This window comes from Rhinolophus sinicus, chromosome 17 (assembly GCF_057876585.1).
Source record: "Rhinolophus sinicus isolate RSI-liver-muscle chromosome 17, RSI-T2T, whole genome shotgun sequence".
In the NCBI taxonomy this organism is placed as follows: domain Eukaryota; kingdom Metazoa; phylum Chordata; class Mammalia; order Chiroptera; family Rhinolophidae; genus Rhinolophus; species Rhinolophus sinicus.
In genome coordinates this window covers 191457280-191478046 of record NC_142517.1, presented here as the reverse complement: position 1 = coordinate 191478046, position 20767 = coordinate 191457280, and the positions used below count along the sequence as shown (strand labels likewise).

The following is a 20767-nucleotide window of genomic DNA, read 5'->3' as shown; positions in this document are numbered from 1 at the left end:
TTGAAAGTTTTGTTTATATTATTTATCTGTTGTATGTATATACTGGGTCTTGATATCAAATATAATTCTTATGAGTCATGGTCATTATGCAAGGACAATATTTTAAAGCAGGGCAAGTAGTAAACGTTGCATGAATGAACTATTTTATTTGGTAGAAAGCAGTTTATTTCTTATGATGATTTTTTCCATTTTATAATGAAAAAAATACTGCTATTTTCTAATGACGTATTGACAAAAAAAAAAAAAAAAAATGTTTCTCAATTTCCAGTCTGTGAATCTTGTTTCTACAGCTTGTGATGGCATTGGTACGGGATCATTGATGTCAGCACAAACTGTGGATTCCAGTAACATCGACAAATTCATCAACTGCACCAAAATCAACGGGAATTTGATCTTTCTTGTCACTGGTATTCATGGGTCAGTATTAAATTTTTTGCAGAAAATTATTTTACCAAGTTTGTACTAAGCTTAAGAGAGTCTTTAGCTTTCTGTGTTTGAACCCTTTTGACCCAGAAGAGTTCCACCCCTATGTTAATGCTCTTGTCCAACAAAATCAAATGAAAAATTTCACATGCAGTGATACTAAGCAAGTTTGGGATACATCCCAATTATGAGACTGGTGAATGCTTAGGTTTTAAAAATACAAATGTATATATAAGCTAAAATGTATTTGCAGGGCATTCTCGTTAAATCCATAGATTTCAGCAAACCTGACATATTTTTAGATATGTTTAGAGAAACAATATCAATGGGTGCAGTGGGGAATTTTATGAAAATTCCTAATCAATTAGTTTAAGACAACATAAATTAATATTCCTTCAAAAATGTATTTCACAAAACACAAATGAGGAAGTTGAAATGGTCCTGAGTTTTCAGAACTTCTCATTGCCCTGATGTATCTTTTTCTCTTTTTTCTTAGGTTGGGAAGTTAGCACTATTATAAGAAATCTATTAAATGAATTTCATTTTAGTATTAAAAACTGTAGGAATTTCTGGGCTCCTTCATTACAGAACCACCTGCTGGTTTTAACTGGGAAAAATACCAAGTTTGTTCTTTCAATTGCAATAAAAATGTCAATATTTTTACTTTATATTTATCTATTTGTCTATATTACTACTTAATCCCTAAATATGATTGCTCCAGGCTACTGATAAAGAATATAACTCACATATTTTGATTCAAAATCTTACTCTAAACATATATCACATAATTTCTAGAAGCAAAATAATTTAACACATTTTGAATGAATATGTCCAAATAGGAACATCAAGAGAAATAGAACAAAGTGTTTCTATTTCGATAAATGATTGTAGGTCTTACTGCATAAAACATTTTTTTTTTTTACTTTAAAAAGTAGTTTTTAATATGGGTCTATGCCAGATACTGTACTAGTATGTATACACTTTCTTCCCAGATATTTTATATTTGGCCCAAGCAGTATTTCGTTTTAATGAAGTCAAGATTTCTGACTTCTTTTTAAGAATATGTACACTTGATTACTCTTAGCCCACATTGTTACATGGCAACAATATGTTTGAGCTGCGTAGTACTAGCCATTCTGAGATGAGATGTATTCAGTTGAATTTATCATAGTCTGGCTCTCTGAATCCATTTACAGTATTCTCTTTCCCTCCGTGGACCCATTAGTTGGGTCACCTAGATCAATATTTATGTGCATCTTTATAATTTAATGTATATGTGACATTAAGTAAAATGATATATCCACATTTTAACTATTTTTAAAACCATGTATTACCATGAATGACAGGTCATATGATGTTAACAGTATCTTCTGAGAAATAAGAAGACAGCCACTTGATTCACATTGCCTGATTTCACATGGATATAATAAATGAATTAATCTCAAGTCCATCAGTGTGTGGACAAATTTGAAAATAGTCTTATGAATTGCATTAGAAAATTTGTTTTCATCCCAATCAGGCCCAACAGCTCTCTCATATATGAAGCATTTTAACACTTCCTTTTTAATTATGAAAAAAAAAAATCTTGGATGAAATAGCCTATCTATATACATAATTTTATAAGGTGATGCATTTTAATTATCTAATGGTAATTTAAAGAAGAAATAAGAGAAAGTGTTTAGTTTATAACACGAAGATGCCATTGCCAGAAATAGGCAAGGCATGCTTCTTTCCTTGTTTAGAATGGGAACCGCAGGGAAAACTCAGTGTTGAGTGTTATCCATAGGAATAATCCCCTTTTATAACTTGTTGTGTTTGACATAGCTCATACACATATGCTTAGAGCAAATGCTCCCCAAATAACCACGTCTATGATGTGTCACAACGAGACATTGACAAGAGAGTACTTAGATAATAGACTACACGATGATAGACAATGAAAAAGTGATAATGCAAAGAAAAGAGAGTTTTCAAAGAAATTGTGAAAATACATTTCTCTCTCTTTTTACTGAGCTTTATATTGGATCAGCACACACAATGACAGTGTGGACATAATGTTCTTGCTCATGGCTCTGAATTTAGCTAGAAAAGTTCTCGATTTCACTTTGGACTTCAAGTGGTTGTAGAATGAAAAGCCCTAGATGTACTTTGTAGTTGGTGAGTAGGATTCTGTCAACTTATTTTATGAGAGTCCTGAATCTCAAATATTACATATATAAAATTTCTGTGGTCCACTGGGCTTCATGTGAACAGTCCACGATTCATTTGATTCCTGGCAACCTGGACGTGTGCTCAGGAAAGGTTTCGATTAACCCCGTTATTCTATGTTTGCCCTGAACTTGGAGTGTTTCTCCATAAAACCAGAATATTTGATTATATGACCAGAGCTGTTCTATACATTGTTTTTCATCAGAAAACAAATGCTGAAAGCCAATTCTACTGCCGAGCTGATATTTCTTCTGCATCCAAAATCTTGCACTTAAAATAGGATAGCCACAGAGTTCTCCCACATGGTGAATTTAATTTTTTGGCTTCTTGTTTATCAAAAGCATAATTATTTATTCTGTATATCTTCAGTTATAAACAGAGCAAGTTTGCCTGAAAATTTAATTTTAAGCTTTTGAGAGATCTTCGTGTCTTATTTAGTAAAATCTTGTTTGTCACTTTAAGCTTTTGAGAGATCTTCACGTCATGTCATGTTGAGAAGAATCTTAATTGCTTATGTATGCATTATAGGGAAATTCATTTATAGTGTTTCTCCAAGCTTTCTATAATGTTCCATGTTAAACTAGTCAGACATTGTATCAATTGCGCTTCTTAGTTGGAAACAGTAATTTCGTCAAACTTTTTTTTTCTTTAAAGATATGGGATGGTTCACAGTATAGAAGAATATGCTGATGAATCCAGTTGAGAGAGCCATTACAAGGTGGTTCCAGAGATCAAGATTGCTAGAACTAATAGAAAGTCTTTCCAAAGTGCTAAAGCTAGGATGAATAAATGCCAATGGATTCAGACTCAAATTCCCAGGAGACAGGACTTATGCCTATCTGTCAGGGATTACAGGACACCTTGATTGATAGCCCTATTAAAACTGCATTCAGTGGATCCTCATATCCTAGTGTTTATTCCCCATACCAAAAAAAAAAGGTTCTTAAAGACTCGTAAAACAGCAGATGTCCACAGCAAGAATAGAACTCAATTGATTGCTACAGGTGGATACATGCTTCTAAATAAGCAATAGTTCCTTGTTCTTAGAAGGTTTGATCTCGTTTGGAGAAGTGATCATTGAAAGTCATATGAGGTCTCTACTTGCTCAGGATAGTGCCAGATATCTTTTAAAGTAATAAAACACTTTTAAAAAATACTATGATGTACAATAAAAAAAGCGAAAGTATTGCTTGCATTACTGATAAATTTTTGGTATTATTATGTTTATGTTGAGCATAATATTCAAGTATGCAGTTATTTTGTATTGTCAGTATAGCATACCTGAATTGTTTTTCCTAAGATGAAAACCTCTGCAAATATTCCATTAAATATCTACTTGAAAAGAATATTTAGTGTGTTAGTATGATTTATATGGATGGAAGCAAATAGCCACTGGTATAAAATTTAATATAAATAAACCAGATAGGAACAAGCTTGCTCTAAATGATTCACATTAAGAGTAACTTTCATACAATATTGTGACTATTATGAAAATTACTAATAGATAAATGTGAAGATACAGCAAAAAGAAAAAAAGTTGACTTCATGTGTTTATTTTTATTCTTAAGAAATTACAGGTGATAGTAGCAATTCAGAATGCTTTGAGGAGCCCAAAAGCAATTGTTCTAACCACAATGTAATTTATTTGCAGAGTATATTTCCCAATTAATAAATTTTAAAGGTGAAATAAAATAAAATGGTTCATAAATGGACTTGCTACATTTGGAGGTTTTTTTCCAAGACAGTCAAACCTAGTTATTTCTCTAAATCTAGAAGAGTCTTTGATGAAGAATTCATATTTTATGCCATCAAAATATTCCTCAAAGCATCTTTCTATTCCCTTTCATATCTAGCACAGAAAAACTTGGAGAAGACATTGCTAACCTTTCAATTGCTAATTAACATTTGATTTGAGTGAATTGTCACTTTTTAAAAAATTCCATTCTTTTATTTAATTTTAAATTTGACTGCATGCCTTCTTGATTTTCTAGCGACCCTTACAATGCAATTGAAGCCATAGACCCAGAGAAACTGAATGTCTTTCGAACAGTCCGAGAGATAACAGGTATTTTTAAAGATGTTATTATGCAATAAACTATGTGAATTTTAGTGTTTTCTTGAAAATATCACACAATATTGGAATCAGTAACTCATATTCAAAATAAATTCTAGATTTAAAAATTAACAGCATTTTAAATGAGGGTGTCTTTACTCCCTAGCATTTGTGCATATTTTGACAGTCCATGGGATTTAAAAACTAAAATATATTTAAAATTTCGATGTTACTGTTTCTGCAAGTGTCAACTGATCTTTGAAGCCATGTTTTTCTTCTTACTTTTTATAAGAAGTGCTCTTGAGCATGGGCAATATGTAGCATTCATTTAGCCCATATTTATTGAGCATGCAATACATTAAGGGCTGTTATAGTATGTGATACAGAATCATAGACATGAATTAGACGTGGATTTGCTATCAAAGTATCTAAAATCAAATGAGGAGGGTTAGGTATCTAGGTATTAGGGTTAGGCCTTAGAATGCAAGACAAACAACTGATGTCATAAGCATATAGATAAAGTGGTAAAGGATGTCAGAGAAATTGAAGCTGTATTTTTCCTCTCTATCTAGTTATAATAAATATTTTTGATTTTAAAAGAATAAATTAAATTCAGAATTGTTTAAATATTGTAACATATACAATTGTATGATTTCTTACATCTGAGAAACATAGATTCTTGGGGCTCATTATTTTGATATTCATTATCTGTTGAGTATTGCAGCCCAGAAACTATGGATACGACATTCATTCTTAGAAGAAGAAATATGAGACAGAGTGGTTCAAAAATAACAGTATACACTGACCTTTTCTTACTTCTTATCTTTTGCTTTCTTCTTATCTTTTAACACATTTCCATCATATTTCAAGAATATTTAGTGTTAAACACTATTACTAAAACAATGATATTCTAAAAAGTCTTACTACACTGTTTTTTTGTAGGTTTTTTGAACATACAATCATGGCCGCCAAACATGACTGATTTCAGTGTTTTTTCTAACCTGGTGACTATTGGTGGAAGAGTACTCTATAGGTAGGTGTACACATTTAAAGATGTAAGTGTCCCATATTTCAAGATTATCACCATGCATACATTATGTCAAAGTTATCAGCCTCATTAATTTTACTGTTTCTAGAAATATGGGGTTTCGTCTTTTAATTACAAATGTAAGCTCAATGAAAAATACACTGATTGTGCTTTAAGTATACAGAATACACAGTTTGGTTTTTCAACCATCTGTCACTTAAAGTGATTTTAATGCTTTGCAGGTATGAACTGCATGATATGAACCATAAAATTAAAGGTTCTTTTTGATTTTATGTTATAATTAAAAGATGGAATTGGATGACCTGGGAATGGCTTGGGTGTATGGGGTAATAATGCCGTTTTTCTAGGAAGTCCACATTCTGTCTCTGATGCTTTCATTTAAACCAAGCATATTGAAGTGATGTTTCATGAATTGGTCCACCAAACAACACGCATTGCTGGTTATTATAAGCAAAAAAAACAGGCCTCAGAGGACACTGTTCTAAAGTTCTAATGTCTGTATATTTTATTCACATAATAAAAATATAAGGATAGTATTTATTAAGCCGTTGCTTTTATTTTAGTTCAGATTTTATCTGCATAGAATTCTTATTTATGAACCGTTAAAAACTGATTTACATGAGGATATTTTGATTTAATTTTTCTGCTTAAATCTGAAAGACGCCTAAAATCAATATTGTCATCAAATATTCTGTAATATTTCCCAGAATGTCCATTGAATTTTTCCATTAAAACAGGCATATATGTAAGAAATTTTAAAATGGAAAGGGGCAGATTGCTTAAAGTAAACTATAGAAAAGGATAGTTCAGAGATATGATCTACTCAAGTGTTATATGCAACCAACTTTACTATGAATTGATTAAAATGTTATAAATCTGCTCACATTGTAATCATGGTGGTTATTATGGGAGCAAAGAATTGAGAGAATGAATTACATCTCAGTTAACTATACAGATACACACATGAGTTTTATATATATACACATGCATGTATATATACGTATTATACATGTGTTTATAATATATAACACACACAGAAAACTTCTGAGTATTAACTGCAATATATATTTAGATTTATGATAAGTAAAAGAGAAGTATTTTCATCTCCAAATGCAAAATAATATTTATTACTTGACTGAAATTTGGAAAACATATTTGTTTTTTAGAAAATGGGAAAGGGATTTAATTACAAAATGTGGACTATATTGAAATAAAAACAATTTCCTTGAACAGTTCACTCCACATGTAGTTGTTGTTTAACTTTTAGAGATGCTTTCCCCAGTTTTTCAAGCCTTCTGAGTATTTTTTTCAATTTCAGTTTAATTTCATTCTCTTTAATTTTTAATATCTCCTATCCTTACTTATATGTTCTTCAGCTATTACAATTATACTTTTGTTTCTGAATAAATTAAAGCTAAATAACTATAGTCATGCTCTACAATATTTAGTCTTGGAAAGCATTCTAAATATATTAAATAGTTAGATATAGTTAATAACTCGCTTTGTGTAGATGAAAAGTCATTCTGTACATTTATTTAATTATTTAGTCTTAACACAGGTATTCATCCTTGAGGAACTTAAGATGTAAAGGATAGAAGGGAAAGAAGGGAGCAGATATGTCCATGGTAAATATGTGGACAAAGACAGATATGTCATCAATATTGATATTTCTAAAAATGAACATTTTCCTTTTGGGTATTACTGTTAAAACTGCCAGTGTGTAGCATGTAAAAAAAAATTAATATTCTGAGCACAAATGTATTGAATCAATCTCTGTTCATGCCCTATTTTCATTTTTTTCAGAGTAAGATGTAAAATCCTTATTTTAATTCAAGAATGAATATCCTGACAGGAAAATACTTATTACTGTTCCATTTTCCCTCTCCCCTCTCTTTAGTGGCCTCTCCTTGCTAATCCTCAAGCAACAAGGTATCACTTCCCTGCAGTTTCAGTCCCTGAAGGAAATCAGTGCTGGAAACATCTATATTACTGACAACAGCAACCTGTGTTACTATCACACCATTAACTGGACAACACTCTTCAGTACTCTCAACCAAAGGATAGTGATCCGGGACAACAGGAAAGCTGAAAACTGTAGTAAGTACAGTACCCAGGCATTAAAACACAAACACTTCAAATATTGTCTCCCATTCTACATTGGACCAAACAAACAGTTAAAAATAGTAATGGGTCAGAATCGTTGCCTTCTTTTTGTCAACCCTTAAGAAGAGTTGCTATGAAATAATCAGAATAGGTGACTCCTTAATAACATATCGTATGTTTTTATTATATATTGTGTATTTGCAAATCTTGCCTAACCATAAGAACCCTCCTGTGGAGATTTATATTCAATAGGTGTTAAGTGGAACCAGGGAACCTAAATATTTAATAAGCATCTGGGTAATTTTTAGGATCCAGTCATTTTGTGGATGTTCACCCCATTAAATTTTATGTTTGCTTTTGGTGAATTTGATAACATAGAATAACAGAGTATTTGCCATTTGGGGGTGGTGACAAAAAATGAAGATGTTTTCTTCTAAAATATATAAAAATGCTGTTCAAGAAGAAAGTCCATTTCATAAATGCATTTCTGTAGGCATGTCGCTATCTCTTTATTCAGTTATTTTGCTACTCATTGATCCACTCCATCACTTCTTTGTTACACAGAAACAAGTCATGTTTTCATGGGCATATAACTAGGCCATTCCTATCTTATACTTTGATATTCCAATGATTAATACTTAATACTTCCCTGTTTTTCTACTGAGTACTACTCTCTTCTATATCCTACGGGTATCACTAATACGCTCATAAGTGTCAGACTTATGATAAATATCAAATAAAGAGACTCAGAATTCAAGTGATCCGTTTACAAATGCATGTTCTTGTTGTGGATATGACAAGTCAGAGCTTTTTAAAAGTCATATCCCCTAAGAAACATTTTACTCTCAGGATGTCTTCTTACTTCTTTGATGTCACCGTTGAAATAATCACAAGGATATGCACACACACGATTAAGTTCATTATTTGTATATGTGAATGGACAGCACAGGACATTTAAAATATATATATAAATTCTAAAGTGGCCAACATGATGATTTTAAGTTTAATAAGTAGACGGCAAATGTATGTATGTATGTATGTATGTATGTTTGTATGTATGTATTTATTTATTTATTAATACCCCACGTTGCTTTAGGAAGGGTTTAAGGGTTTAAGGCAGCTCAGGTTAAAAATTTTCATAAAATATAAATTACAATTTGTGAGAAACTCACATTTTAGCTATTTCAGATTGTTTCAAAAAAAACGTTTTCTAGAGAAAGATCTATTGCAAAATGAGGTTTCTGTTTTGAGTAAACTTAAGTTCTTATACATTCTTCTATTCTACATAGACTCAAGAAGTATAAAATCATATTATATATCAAAATATGCATGTCCACAGTGAATGAGTCTCTTGATTTAGCCTAGATTATTTCCTTGATTTTATACATTTCTGATTCATGACAGAAGCTTGCTTTTCTTTTTTTCTAATACTTAAGCTTCTTACCCCAAATTACTGTATGTGTGTTTATTCATGCCCCAGAGTAGATTATTCACAGAAGTAAAATAGAATAATCTTCAAGACTATATTTATAAATATTTCCCTAAGTCAAGGTTATACTCTCCTTTTCTTCTACTTCCTTCTAAAAAAAAAAAAAAGAAAAAACAATAGCACCACTACCTTTCAAAGTTAAGATTTAACTATGAAGACAAAGAAAACCAATAGAAAAAATAAATAAAAGAATCAGAGAAAAGCATTCCTCTATGACTCATTTAATCCTTTTACAAATACCACAAACATATTTTTATTGCTTACAAATCTGAATGAGAAGCAAATGGGAGAAAGAAAATGCAGAAATAAATTAAATGTAAAAAAGCAAGATAGAAAAACATCTATGTAATTATTCCATACATCTTTAAACTTCTAAACTTTTCAAATGATCAAAATAAAGAGTAAATAATAACAGTAAACTGAAATTTTGACATACCTCACCTTTCAGTGTTATGCCTCTTAGGCTGAGTTTAGCCAATTTTCAGATTGTGAACATATTTTCTTGTTCTCTGCATTTAGAGTACGCTTTGCAGTTGCAGGAAGAAATGAAGCAGTTAGGAGAAACACAGCTTTGTAATGCTACTGTATAAAATTAATCATATCATGTTTCATTTTTAACATGTTATAATAAACAATATTTGCATGAAATCCATTTATCAAAATTTGGATTTCAGTCTCACAGTACATTGAATCCTGGATTTTCACAAATGAAAATAAACTTGACCTCGGAGATAATGCTGCTGATGTTTATGTTGAACCTTTAATGGTTGCCCACATGTAATTAAAGCTCTTTTATCATACATAGTGTTGCCTGCAAACGGGAAAACTTATATATCTGCATTATTTTAAATGCACTATAAACATTTCATCATTAGATATTCTCTTTCTACATCTTGCACAAAGATATACACGAGCCCACACATGTAGTCACTACAAGACATATAAACACAGTCATATAACATATGTGTGTATGTAAACGCCCTCACAACACATTCACATGTACACAACCCTGGAACACACACACATGCATACAGAGGCATGCATGCATTTATGTGTGCGTGGACACACACACACACACACAGTCTTCATAAAGTACTCAGATCTAAATCTAAGATTGTTATCTTAGAACGCAAAGGCAGCCTTGATTTTAACTGATTTTTTTGATGTTCAATCTGATTTAAAACAGAAATCACAATCATCTATAAGGTGTGACAGTGGCTTGAGCAATGTTACTCTTTTAGGTCAAAAATATCAAAGCAGACTTTGTGGTTTGAAGAGATTGAGATTGAGAGAAAATCTAGGGTATGAAAAGCTAGAACATTTCTGCCTCCTTTATTTGTACGGTTGTGGTACTAAGAAAACAAGTGCTGGCTGGAAGAACTTTTAGAGTAGTTTTATAAAAGTATTTGAGGTTTCTTAAAATATTTAAGCATAAACTTTTAACATCAAAATATAAACAATGAAGAGATAAATATTACATCAACAGTCTAAGTTACATTTGAACTCATACAGCTCTATCTTAAAAATTTGTACATATGCAAATAAACCCAACATAAACAAGAGAGAAACTGAATTCATTATTAACTTATCAAAATGGAAATAAATTTATTTTTATAACTAATAGTACCTGTATCATTGGTAGAAATCAATACAGTAGAAACATATAAAAAGAATACCTGATTTTAGTATAGATATAGATAATAAAACATATTTTCATATATAAATGGTATCATACCATATATACATATTTAAAAATTGTTCAGCCATCTTGTCTTCTGCTTAATATATTATAAACATCTTCCATGTTAGTATATAGAGCTCTTTGTTTACTTTTTATATTGTGTATATAAAAATGTGTTGAATAAGTGCCAAATTAATGTAATTTATTTTTTTCATGTTATTAGTACTGCAATAATGTGCATCTTAATTCATAAAACATTTTGCACTGTGCAGTTAATTTTTCAGCTAAAGATTTAGAAGTGGAATTTCTGTGTGAATCAGGTTACATATAAGAAATTTTGATAGCTATATCATCTTTCAAAAATACTTGATCAGATTACATTGTCCTAAACAATGTTTGATAAGGCATGTTTTCCACTACTCTTTATAACACTAGATATTACCCATGGTTTTAAATTTTGATGATCTGAAAAATGAAAAACAAGTCTTTTACATTTACGTTTTTTTGGTTGACATTGAGCCTCTTTTTATATGTCGACTAACCATTTGTATTTGTTCTCTTGTAAATTGCTTAGTCATGAGCTTTTTCATTATTAATTTGCAGTTGGTCTTTTGATTCTGAATTTGAAAAATCTCATCGCAAATTAAATACATTACATTTGTCTCTTAAATGTGTTATATATAACTTTCCCTTTATATGTAATTTAAAAACTTTGCTTTTGATAAACATTTTGTGTTTTTATCTAGTTAAGTGAATGAATTGTTCTTTTCCTTTTTATGTTCATAATCTTGGCATTTTCTTAGTTTATTACTTCTCATATTTTAAAAACTATGTTGACGTTTTTAATCCATCTGGAAGTTTTGGTATAGCATAATTTAAAAAAAAAAAAAAAACTTCAATTGATTAAGATGTCAGTCAACCATAATTTTTGAATAATTCATCTTTCCTTACTGAATTTAAGTGTGTGATATCTTCCAGCAAAATAGCAAAAAAAAAAAAAAAAAAAAAAAAGCTAGACTCTATTTCTCAATCTATATAGTTTTATTTAATCTTTGCCACTAGGCTGTAAAGCTTAATTATCCCCATTTTGCAAGAAAGTAATCAATATATAGATGTTCAGAAAGTTGAATAATATTCCCAATGAAATTGGGGCTGTTAAAAATCATATTTAGGATTTGAACCCAATGTCTATCTAATTTCAAAATCTGTGCTCTTCATCTCACCATGAGTTCTCCAAAAATGAAGAGAAAGTGATTTTCATAAGAAAACCTGCTGATTTACTGAAGTATACCCTATATAACATAATGTGGAGGTACACATTGTAGAGACAAATGGCCTGGGTTTTAATGCCAGCAAAACTTTACTACATAGATGTTGGACCTTCGGTAAGCTATTCAACATCTCTGTACCTTAGTTTTATCATTTGTAAAACAGGGTCAATAATAGTACTCATTGCATCATATATGTGCTAGCTTTCATTATATGAGTATGTTTTATTATAAGTATATTATATAGTATAGGCACACATATAAAGACATATTATGAAAATAATTTTTAACTTTTACTGAATGAAAATTCTTTTTGAGTAACAGAAATGGAAGGAGAAATATCAAAGTCCTTCTTGTCTTCGGCTAAAGAAAAATTTACATTATCCAAGTGCTGAATTATAAACTTGAAAATAGCACATCAACCAGTGATATACATGGGAAAAATAAGAGTGGTTATTAATGGTAGCCTAGACACTGAGGAATTTAAAAACAATCTCTTGAAATGTTAAATAGATAAAGAGTCTATGCTTGACTCCTTTAAAATGCGTTTTTTTTTCCCCTTTTCTCTTGTAATTAAAACATTTTAAAACTGGCTTTATAAATAGCAGATTCAGTGCTTATAAAATATTCAAAAAAATAAGAATTTTAGTACAGTGGTTCAGGAGACAAATATTTAGTGATAGAAAACACATAGTTTTGTCCAAAGAATATAAAAGGAATATAAATTTCCATATTTATCTATGATTTTGATGTTATTGAAATATGATAGTAGAAAAATCCACCTCATTGACCACGACTTTAGAAAAAGGGAATTGCAAAACTATGCTTAATTACTAATAACTGAACCTTCCAGATGGGAGCATGATCCATCTTTATGATGAGTCACTGCATGTCCAGAATTTAATTGGGACAAATAATTTTGGAGTAGGTAAATGAGGGTACCTGACACCAGTAGAAAATAAAACAATGTTTACTTAACATATTATTTGATTTGTTTTTTCTCTGGTGACAGTGACAATAGCTACTAAATAGTAAGCATTTCACATTGAATAACATCACAAATACTTGACTTTTTCTAAAATCACTATACAATTAGTATAATCACCATTATCACCTCTAATATGTTCTATATTATAGAAATAATCATTTTGGTTATAAATTAATGTTTACTTTGTTTTAAGAAAATATTGCTATGGTTGCAGATTTTCTTACTTTCTCTAAGTCCCATATTCTTGCTTTTAATTTGTGCCCTCTTTGCCCACCCCCATACTCTCCTGAGTGAATGTTCATTTTCAAAAAAGTGCTGCCAGGTGAGAGAAAGCATCCGTTGGATCTCCTAGTCAATCTCCACTGGAAAATAAATTAATTTTACCAGACTTTTCAGTATACCATAGCTCAACATGAATTATAAAGTATACAGGTTAGAATATAGTGAAATCAGTATTCTTCTAAGTAATCAGAAGATGGAAAATTTAATTATACTTCTAAGACTTTCTTTTTTTATGTTACCAAAGTAATACATTAATACACTGTTCTTTGTTAAAAAAAAAAAATTCAAATAAGATTTTCTAACGGTATTTGAAACAGCATAATGTCTAATTACTAACAATGCTACAAAATGTTCTCTGTGTTCTTATCTAAAGGGTAATAAGCAGTTACAGTTTCAGAAATGGCACCCCTTCTATTTGTAATTCTGAAAGAAGAAAGGGGCTCTCAACAATAATAGCCAGGGTTAGTGCATGCTTCAGTTTTTATTGCAAATGACAACATTTTATTGACTTGCTCCACATCAGTGGTTGAAAAATTGTATAGCAAAAAATTTTGATTATTTAAAGTGCAAATAATTTTTCTGTTTCCTTCCAATTTCCAGAGTTCATTGTTAATTTAGATAGTACAGTGGCTTATTTTCTGCCCCTTCCCCCACCAAAAAATGTGTTGAAGTCCTAACTCATGGCACTCATGAATGTGACTTTGTATGGAGATAGAGTATTTGTAGATGTAATTAATATGTAGATGAGTTTATACTAGAGTAGAATCAGCCCTTAATCCAATAGAACTCTTGTCCTTATGAGAAGAGAAGAAGAGATACAGAGATAGATATGCAGAGAGGAGAACACCATGTAAGGATATTTGTGTATACACACACACACACACACACACACACACAGACACACACACACACACACAGGATAGATAGATATCTGTATATACCTACTGTGTTTCCCCCGAAAATAAGACCTAGCCAGACAATCAACTCTAATGCATCTTTTGGAGTAAAAATTAATATAAGACCCGGTCTTATAGTAAAATAAGACCGGGTCTTATATAATATAAAACTGGGTATAATGTAATGTAATTAATATAATATAATATAATATAATATAATATAATATAATATAATATAATATAATATAATATAATATAAAAGACTGGGTATAATATAATATAATATAAATACTGGGTCTTACATTAATTTTTGCTCCAAAAGACACATTAAAGCTGATTGTGAGACTAGGTCTTATTTTTGGGGAAACACGGTGTGTATAGTGTGTGTGTGTGTGTTTGTGTGTGTGTGTGTGTTTGTGTGTGTGCGTACGTGTGTGTATGTGTCTATATATATATGTGTGTATATATATATATGTATATATATGTGTGTATATATATATATATATATATATATATATATATATATATGTATATGTATGTATGTATGTATATATACACAAACACATACACAGAGGAAAGTCAACCAAGTATGGCAGAGTCAAAGAATGGAGTTATGCAACTATAACCTAAGGAAACCAGGATTACCAGCAACCACCAGAAGCTAGGAGATAGACATAGAACAGATTCTTCCTCCGAGCCCCCAAAAAGGAACCAGCCAGCTAACACCTTGATTTTGAAATTCAGAAATGTGAGAGAATAAATTTCTGTGACTTTAAGCCACACATTTTGTGGCATTTTGTTATACCAGCCCTAGTAAACTAATACAGACAGTGGTATAACAGTGGTAATCAATACAGAGAGTGAAGACCCAGGATTCTGCATTTTCAATATATACCAAATCATTCTGAGGCAGGTGTCTGTGAGAAATCCTTTGAGGAACTCTGCTGTACTCTATCACATCCCCAATATTCTCCCTATTACTCTATAGTCAGAAATATATATTTAATACACATTATGCTGGTGATTAATTTCTTCTTATGAGGGTATGTTTCCTGAAAAAGGACCTATGATAGGAAAATTCACAGTTGAGTAACTTAAAACCATATGTTTAATAAGTTTTGGGAGACAAAGATAAAGAATGAACTTAAGACATCTTATAAGTAGTGTTCTGTTTTTCCTTTTACTAACAATACACTCAATAAAATAGAGGGGATATTTAATGATAGTTTATACATTGACTAATTATAGTACATTATATTATGCTATAAAATTTTATTTACTTTAATTTTCTTTAGAGTTTTTACAACATACTTATGAGTGATTTTACATTTTAAAGTTAATGTGAATTCTGAAGGGTGCTTTATAATGTGCTAAATGTTCTAAGAATATTTGAGGACTTTCTAATATTTTAACAGTGCTGTCACTGCTACCTGTCATATCTCTCAGAATTTTCTTCCCAGGTCCCTCGCAAGTCAGAGATATAGTAACTAGAACACTTAAGACTCAATAAAGCTTTGGATAATATCTGTTTAACCTATTCAATAAAGTGAATGGGTAATTCTTATCACTTTTTCTTCCATTCCTACCTCCCCTAACTTTTTATAGTCTTAACTCATTCTAACATTTTACAAAGACCTATATTTTCATACCCCTCTACATATATATATATATATATATATATATATATATATATATATATATATATATGATGCCTTCCCTACTCATAGAGCTTACTGCAATATAGTTTTATAATGCCCTCCCCCCCAAGGATGTTCAAATTCTAATACTCAGAATTTGTGAATATTACTTTATATGGTGAAAGAGACTGTATGGATTTGATCGAGTTATGCATCTTAAGATCGAAAGATTACTCTGGATTATCTGGGTGTGCCCTAAATGTAATCACATGTGTTCTAATTAGAGGGGGGTAAAAGGAGATTTGAGATTAGTAAAGGAGAAAATAATGTGACCATGGAAGTAGAAGTTAGAGTAATATAGTTACAAGCCAAGAACAAGATAGTCTCTAGAAGCTGGAAAAGACAGGGACAAATCATGTCCTGGAGCCTCCAAAAAATATTAGCCCAGCTGATATCTTCATTTTAGTTCATAGGACGCAAGCAAGGGAAACAAGCAAAAATAAACAAATGAGTTTACATCAATCTAAAAAATCTACACAGTGGAGGAAACCATCAACAAAACAAAGAAGACAGCCAACTAATGGGAGAATACATTCACAAATGAAATACAACATATCCAAAATATAAAAGGAACTCATACAACTCAATAACAAAAAATAAATAATCAAAATAATAATAATAATAATAATAATAATAATAATAATAATGGCAGAGGACATAAAGAGTCACTTTTTCAAAGAAGACCGACAGATGACCCATAGACATATGAAAAGATGCTCAGTGCCAAAAATCGTCAGGGAAATGCAAGTCGAGACCACAATGAGGTACCACCTCATGCTAGTCAGAATGGCTTTTATCAAAACGTTAATAAAAACCATGTGTTAGTTAGGATGTGTAGAAAAGACCCTTTTGCTCTATTCGTGAGACTGCAAATTGGTGTAGCCATTATGAAAAGAGTATGGAGAGTCCTCAAAAAACTATGAATAGATCTACCATATGACTCAGCAATTTGCCTTCTGAGTATCCAAAGAAAATGAAAACATTTTTTCAAAACATACATGCATCCCTATGTTCATTGTAGCATTACAGTAAATATAGAGCTATAAAACAAAACAAAACAACAACAACAACAACAACAAAATGATTCATTTTGGATTTCAGACCTCCAGAACTATAAGACATTACATTGGTGTTGTTTTAAGTGACTATATTTGTGATTATCTGTTACAGTAGCAATGGGAAACTAATCCTGTGCTCTTTTAGAGACAAAAGCCAAACTCAAATTAATTTAGGCAAAAGAAGAGAGCATAAAATGGAAACCAAAAGAAAGCAAGAATAGCTATATTTATATCAGATAAAATAGACTTTAAGTGAAAAAAAAAGTAACAAGAAACAATGAAGGTTATTATATAACCTTCCAACAATGATGGATTATATCCATCCAACAACGAAGCACCTAAACAAATCTGGGGAGAAATAGACAGCAATGAAATAATAGTAGGAGATTTTAATATACCAATTTCAACAATGGATAGATCATCTAGACAAAAGTTCAGTGAGAAAGCATTGGACTTTAGGACCAAATGGTCCTAAAAAGCATATGTAGAAAATTCCACCCAACAGTATACATTTTTACAAGAACTCAGGAATATTTCCAGGATAGATAGATAATATGTAAGGTAACAATATAAGTCTTGGCAAATTAAAAAAAAGAAAAAAAGAAGAATTGAAATCATATCAATTATCTTTTCTAACTCCAATTGTATTTAACTAGAAATCAATAACAGAAGAAAAATTGGAAAATACACATATACGTAGATGCTAAACAGCACACTACTGAATAACCCAATGAGTCAAAGATGAAATTAAGATAAATCAATAAATATCTTAAAACAAATGAAAATGGAAACAGAACATATCAAGAAGGAAGTTTATAGTGATAAATGCCTATATTAAATAAATAAATAAACAAACAAACAGACAACCTAACTTTACACTTAAAGAAACTAGAAAAATGAAAACAAACTAAAGTCAATGATGGCAGAAGGAAGGGGATAACAAAGATCAATGCAAAAAATAAATGAAATAGAGAACAGAAAAACAATAGAAAAAAATCAATGAAACTACACTTTCTTTTTTGAAAAGATAAAATTGGCAAACCTTCAGCTAGACTTACTAGGAAAAAAGAGGACTCAAATAATATAAATGAAAGAGGAGGCATGACTGATACCACAAAAATACAACGCTCATAAGAGACTGCAAATAATGATTATATACCAAAAAAATAGGACAATCTATAGAAAATGAACATAGCCTAGAAACATATAACCTACTAAGTCTGAATCATGAATAAATAGAAAATCTGAAAAGACCAATACAAAGTAAGGAGATTGAATCAATAATCAAAACCGTCCCAACAAAGAAAGACCCACAATCAGATGGCTTTAATGGTGGATTCTACCAGACATTTAAAGAAGAGTTTAATGTCAATTCTTCTCAAACTTTCTAAAAAAATGAAGAGAATGGAATCCTCTCAAAATCATTTTACAAGGGAAGCATTATTCTGATACTAAAATCAAATAAGGATACTACAGGAAAAAAAAAAAACAAAACTGTAGACCATTATCCCTGATAAATATAGATGCAAACGTTCTTGCAAAATATTAGCAAAATTAATTGAAGAGCACCTAAAACATGATACACCATATGATCAAGTGGGATTTTTTCCCTAGCATGCAATGTAAGCAAATAAATAAATGTGGTATGCCATATTAAAAGAATAAAAGTTTATCTGATCATCTCACTAGACATAGGAATAGCATTTGACAAAATTCAACATTCTTTCAAGATAAAAGCTCTCACAAAATTGGGTAGAGAAGGAACATACCTCGAAATAATAAAGACTGTGTATGATAAACCCACAGCTAAGCAATACTTAAGAATCAATTTAGTGAAGAAAGTAAAAAAAAAAAAAAAATCTATACACCAAAATCTAAAAGATTTTGATGAAAGGAATTGAAGACACAAATAAATGGAAAGATATCCCATGTTCATGGATTGGAAGAGCTAATATTATTAAAATGTCCATGCTACCCCAAACCATCTATAGATTCAATGTAATTCCTATCAAACTTCCAATGGCATTTTTCACAGAACTAGAAAAAAATCATAAAGTTTATATGGAACCACAAAAGACCCTGTTTAAGCAAAGCAGTCTTGAGAAAGAGCAAAGCTCAAGGCATCACATTTCCTGAGTTCAAGCTATTTACAAAGCTATAGTTATCAAAACAATATGACACTGGCACACACACACGCACACACACGCACACACACACGCACATACACACATACAAAGACACATAAACCAGTGGATCAGAATCAGGAGCCTAGAAATAAACCCACACATTTGTGTATAGTTAATACTATTTGATTAGGGAGCCAAGAATGTTCATTGAGAAAGGAAAATCTCTTCAATAAAGGATGTTGGCAAAACTGGAAATTCACATGCAAAATAATGAAATTAGACCTCTATCTTTTACCAGTCACAAGAATTAGTTCAAAATGGATTCAGAAGTTAAACATAAGACCAGAAACCGTAATACTTCTAGAATAAAGTATAGGAAGTAAGCCCTTGACATTGGTCTTGGAAATGATTTTATGGATATGATACCAAAAACAAAAAACAAAAGCACAAATTTTAAAAAAAGTGGAACTCATCAAACTGAAAAGTTTTTGCAAGCAAAAGAAACAATCAACAAAATGAAAAGGCAACCTACAAAATGGGAGACAATATTTACAAAGTATATACCTGATAAGGTGTTACTATTAAAATTCTATAAAAAACTCAGACAACTCAATAATAAAAATCAACAAACAATCTGATTAAAAAATAGGCATCTGATTAAAAAAATGTCTACTTTAGTAGACATTTCTCCAAAGAAGACATACAAAATGGTCAACAAGCATTGGAAAGGTACTCAACATCACTAATCATCTGGGAAATTCAAATTGAAACCATAGTGAGATATCACCTCATACCAGATAGAATGGCTATTAACAAAAAAAGAAAACAAGTACTGGTGGAAGAAAAGGAACTCTGGTGTACTGTTAGTGGAAATGTAATTTGGTAAAGTCACTTGGAAAACAGTATGGAGTGTCCTCAAGAAATGTTAAAAAAAAAAAAAGAACTATTTTATTAGCAAAGCAATTCTTCTTCTAGGGATTTTTCCAAAGGAAATCAAATCAGGATCTCAAAGAGATGTTTCATTCCCATGTTATTTGCAGCATTATTCACAATAGCTAAGATATGGAAACAACCTAAGTGTCTGTAAATGGATGAATGGATAAGGAATATGTGAGATATATCTCACATATTCTATATCTCACATATATATTCATATATATGTATATGTATATACATATATATTTATACTATATCTAAACATTCTATACCTGTTTTTATATATATATATATCCATATATATTATATATATGTATACACACACACACACACACACACACACACACACACACACACACACACACATATATATATATATATATATATATATATATATATATATTTGGCTAAATGAAATATTTAGCCACAATAAGAAGGAAACCCTGTCATTTGTGATAACACGGATGGACCTTCAGTGCATTATGCTAAGTAAATTAAGTCAAACAGGGAA

General features: G+C 30.7%; 1 protein-coding gene across 6 annotated transcripts in view; it reads left to right on the top strand.

The window, feature by feature from the left end:
- Positions 1-20767, top strand: part of ERBB4 (erb-b2 receptor tyrosine kinase 4) — a 1041923-nt gene that overhangs the window by 750125 nt on the left and 271031 nt on the right. For all 6 annotated transcript variants that reach the window (XM_074312694.2, XM_019727015.3, XM_019727016.3 and 3 more), the window contains exons 9-12: positions 291-417; positions 4623-4696; positions 5627-5717; positions 7630-7829. In XM_074312694.2, the coding sequence (XP_074168795.1) occupies positions 291-417; positions 4623-4696; positions 5627-5717; positions 7630-7829 (492 nt within the window). The remainder of the gene's footprint in view (positions 1-290; positions 418-4622; positions 4697-5626; positions 5718-7629; positions 7830-20767) is intronic.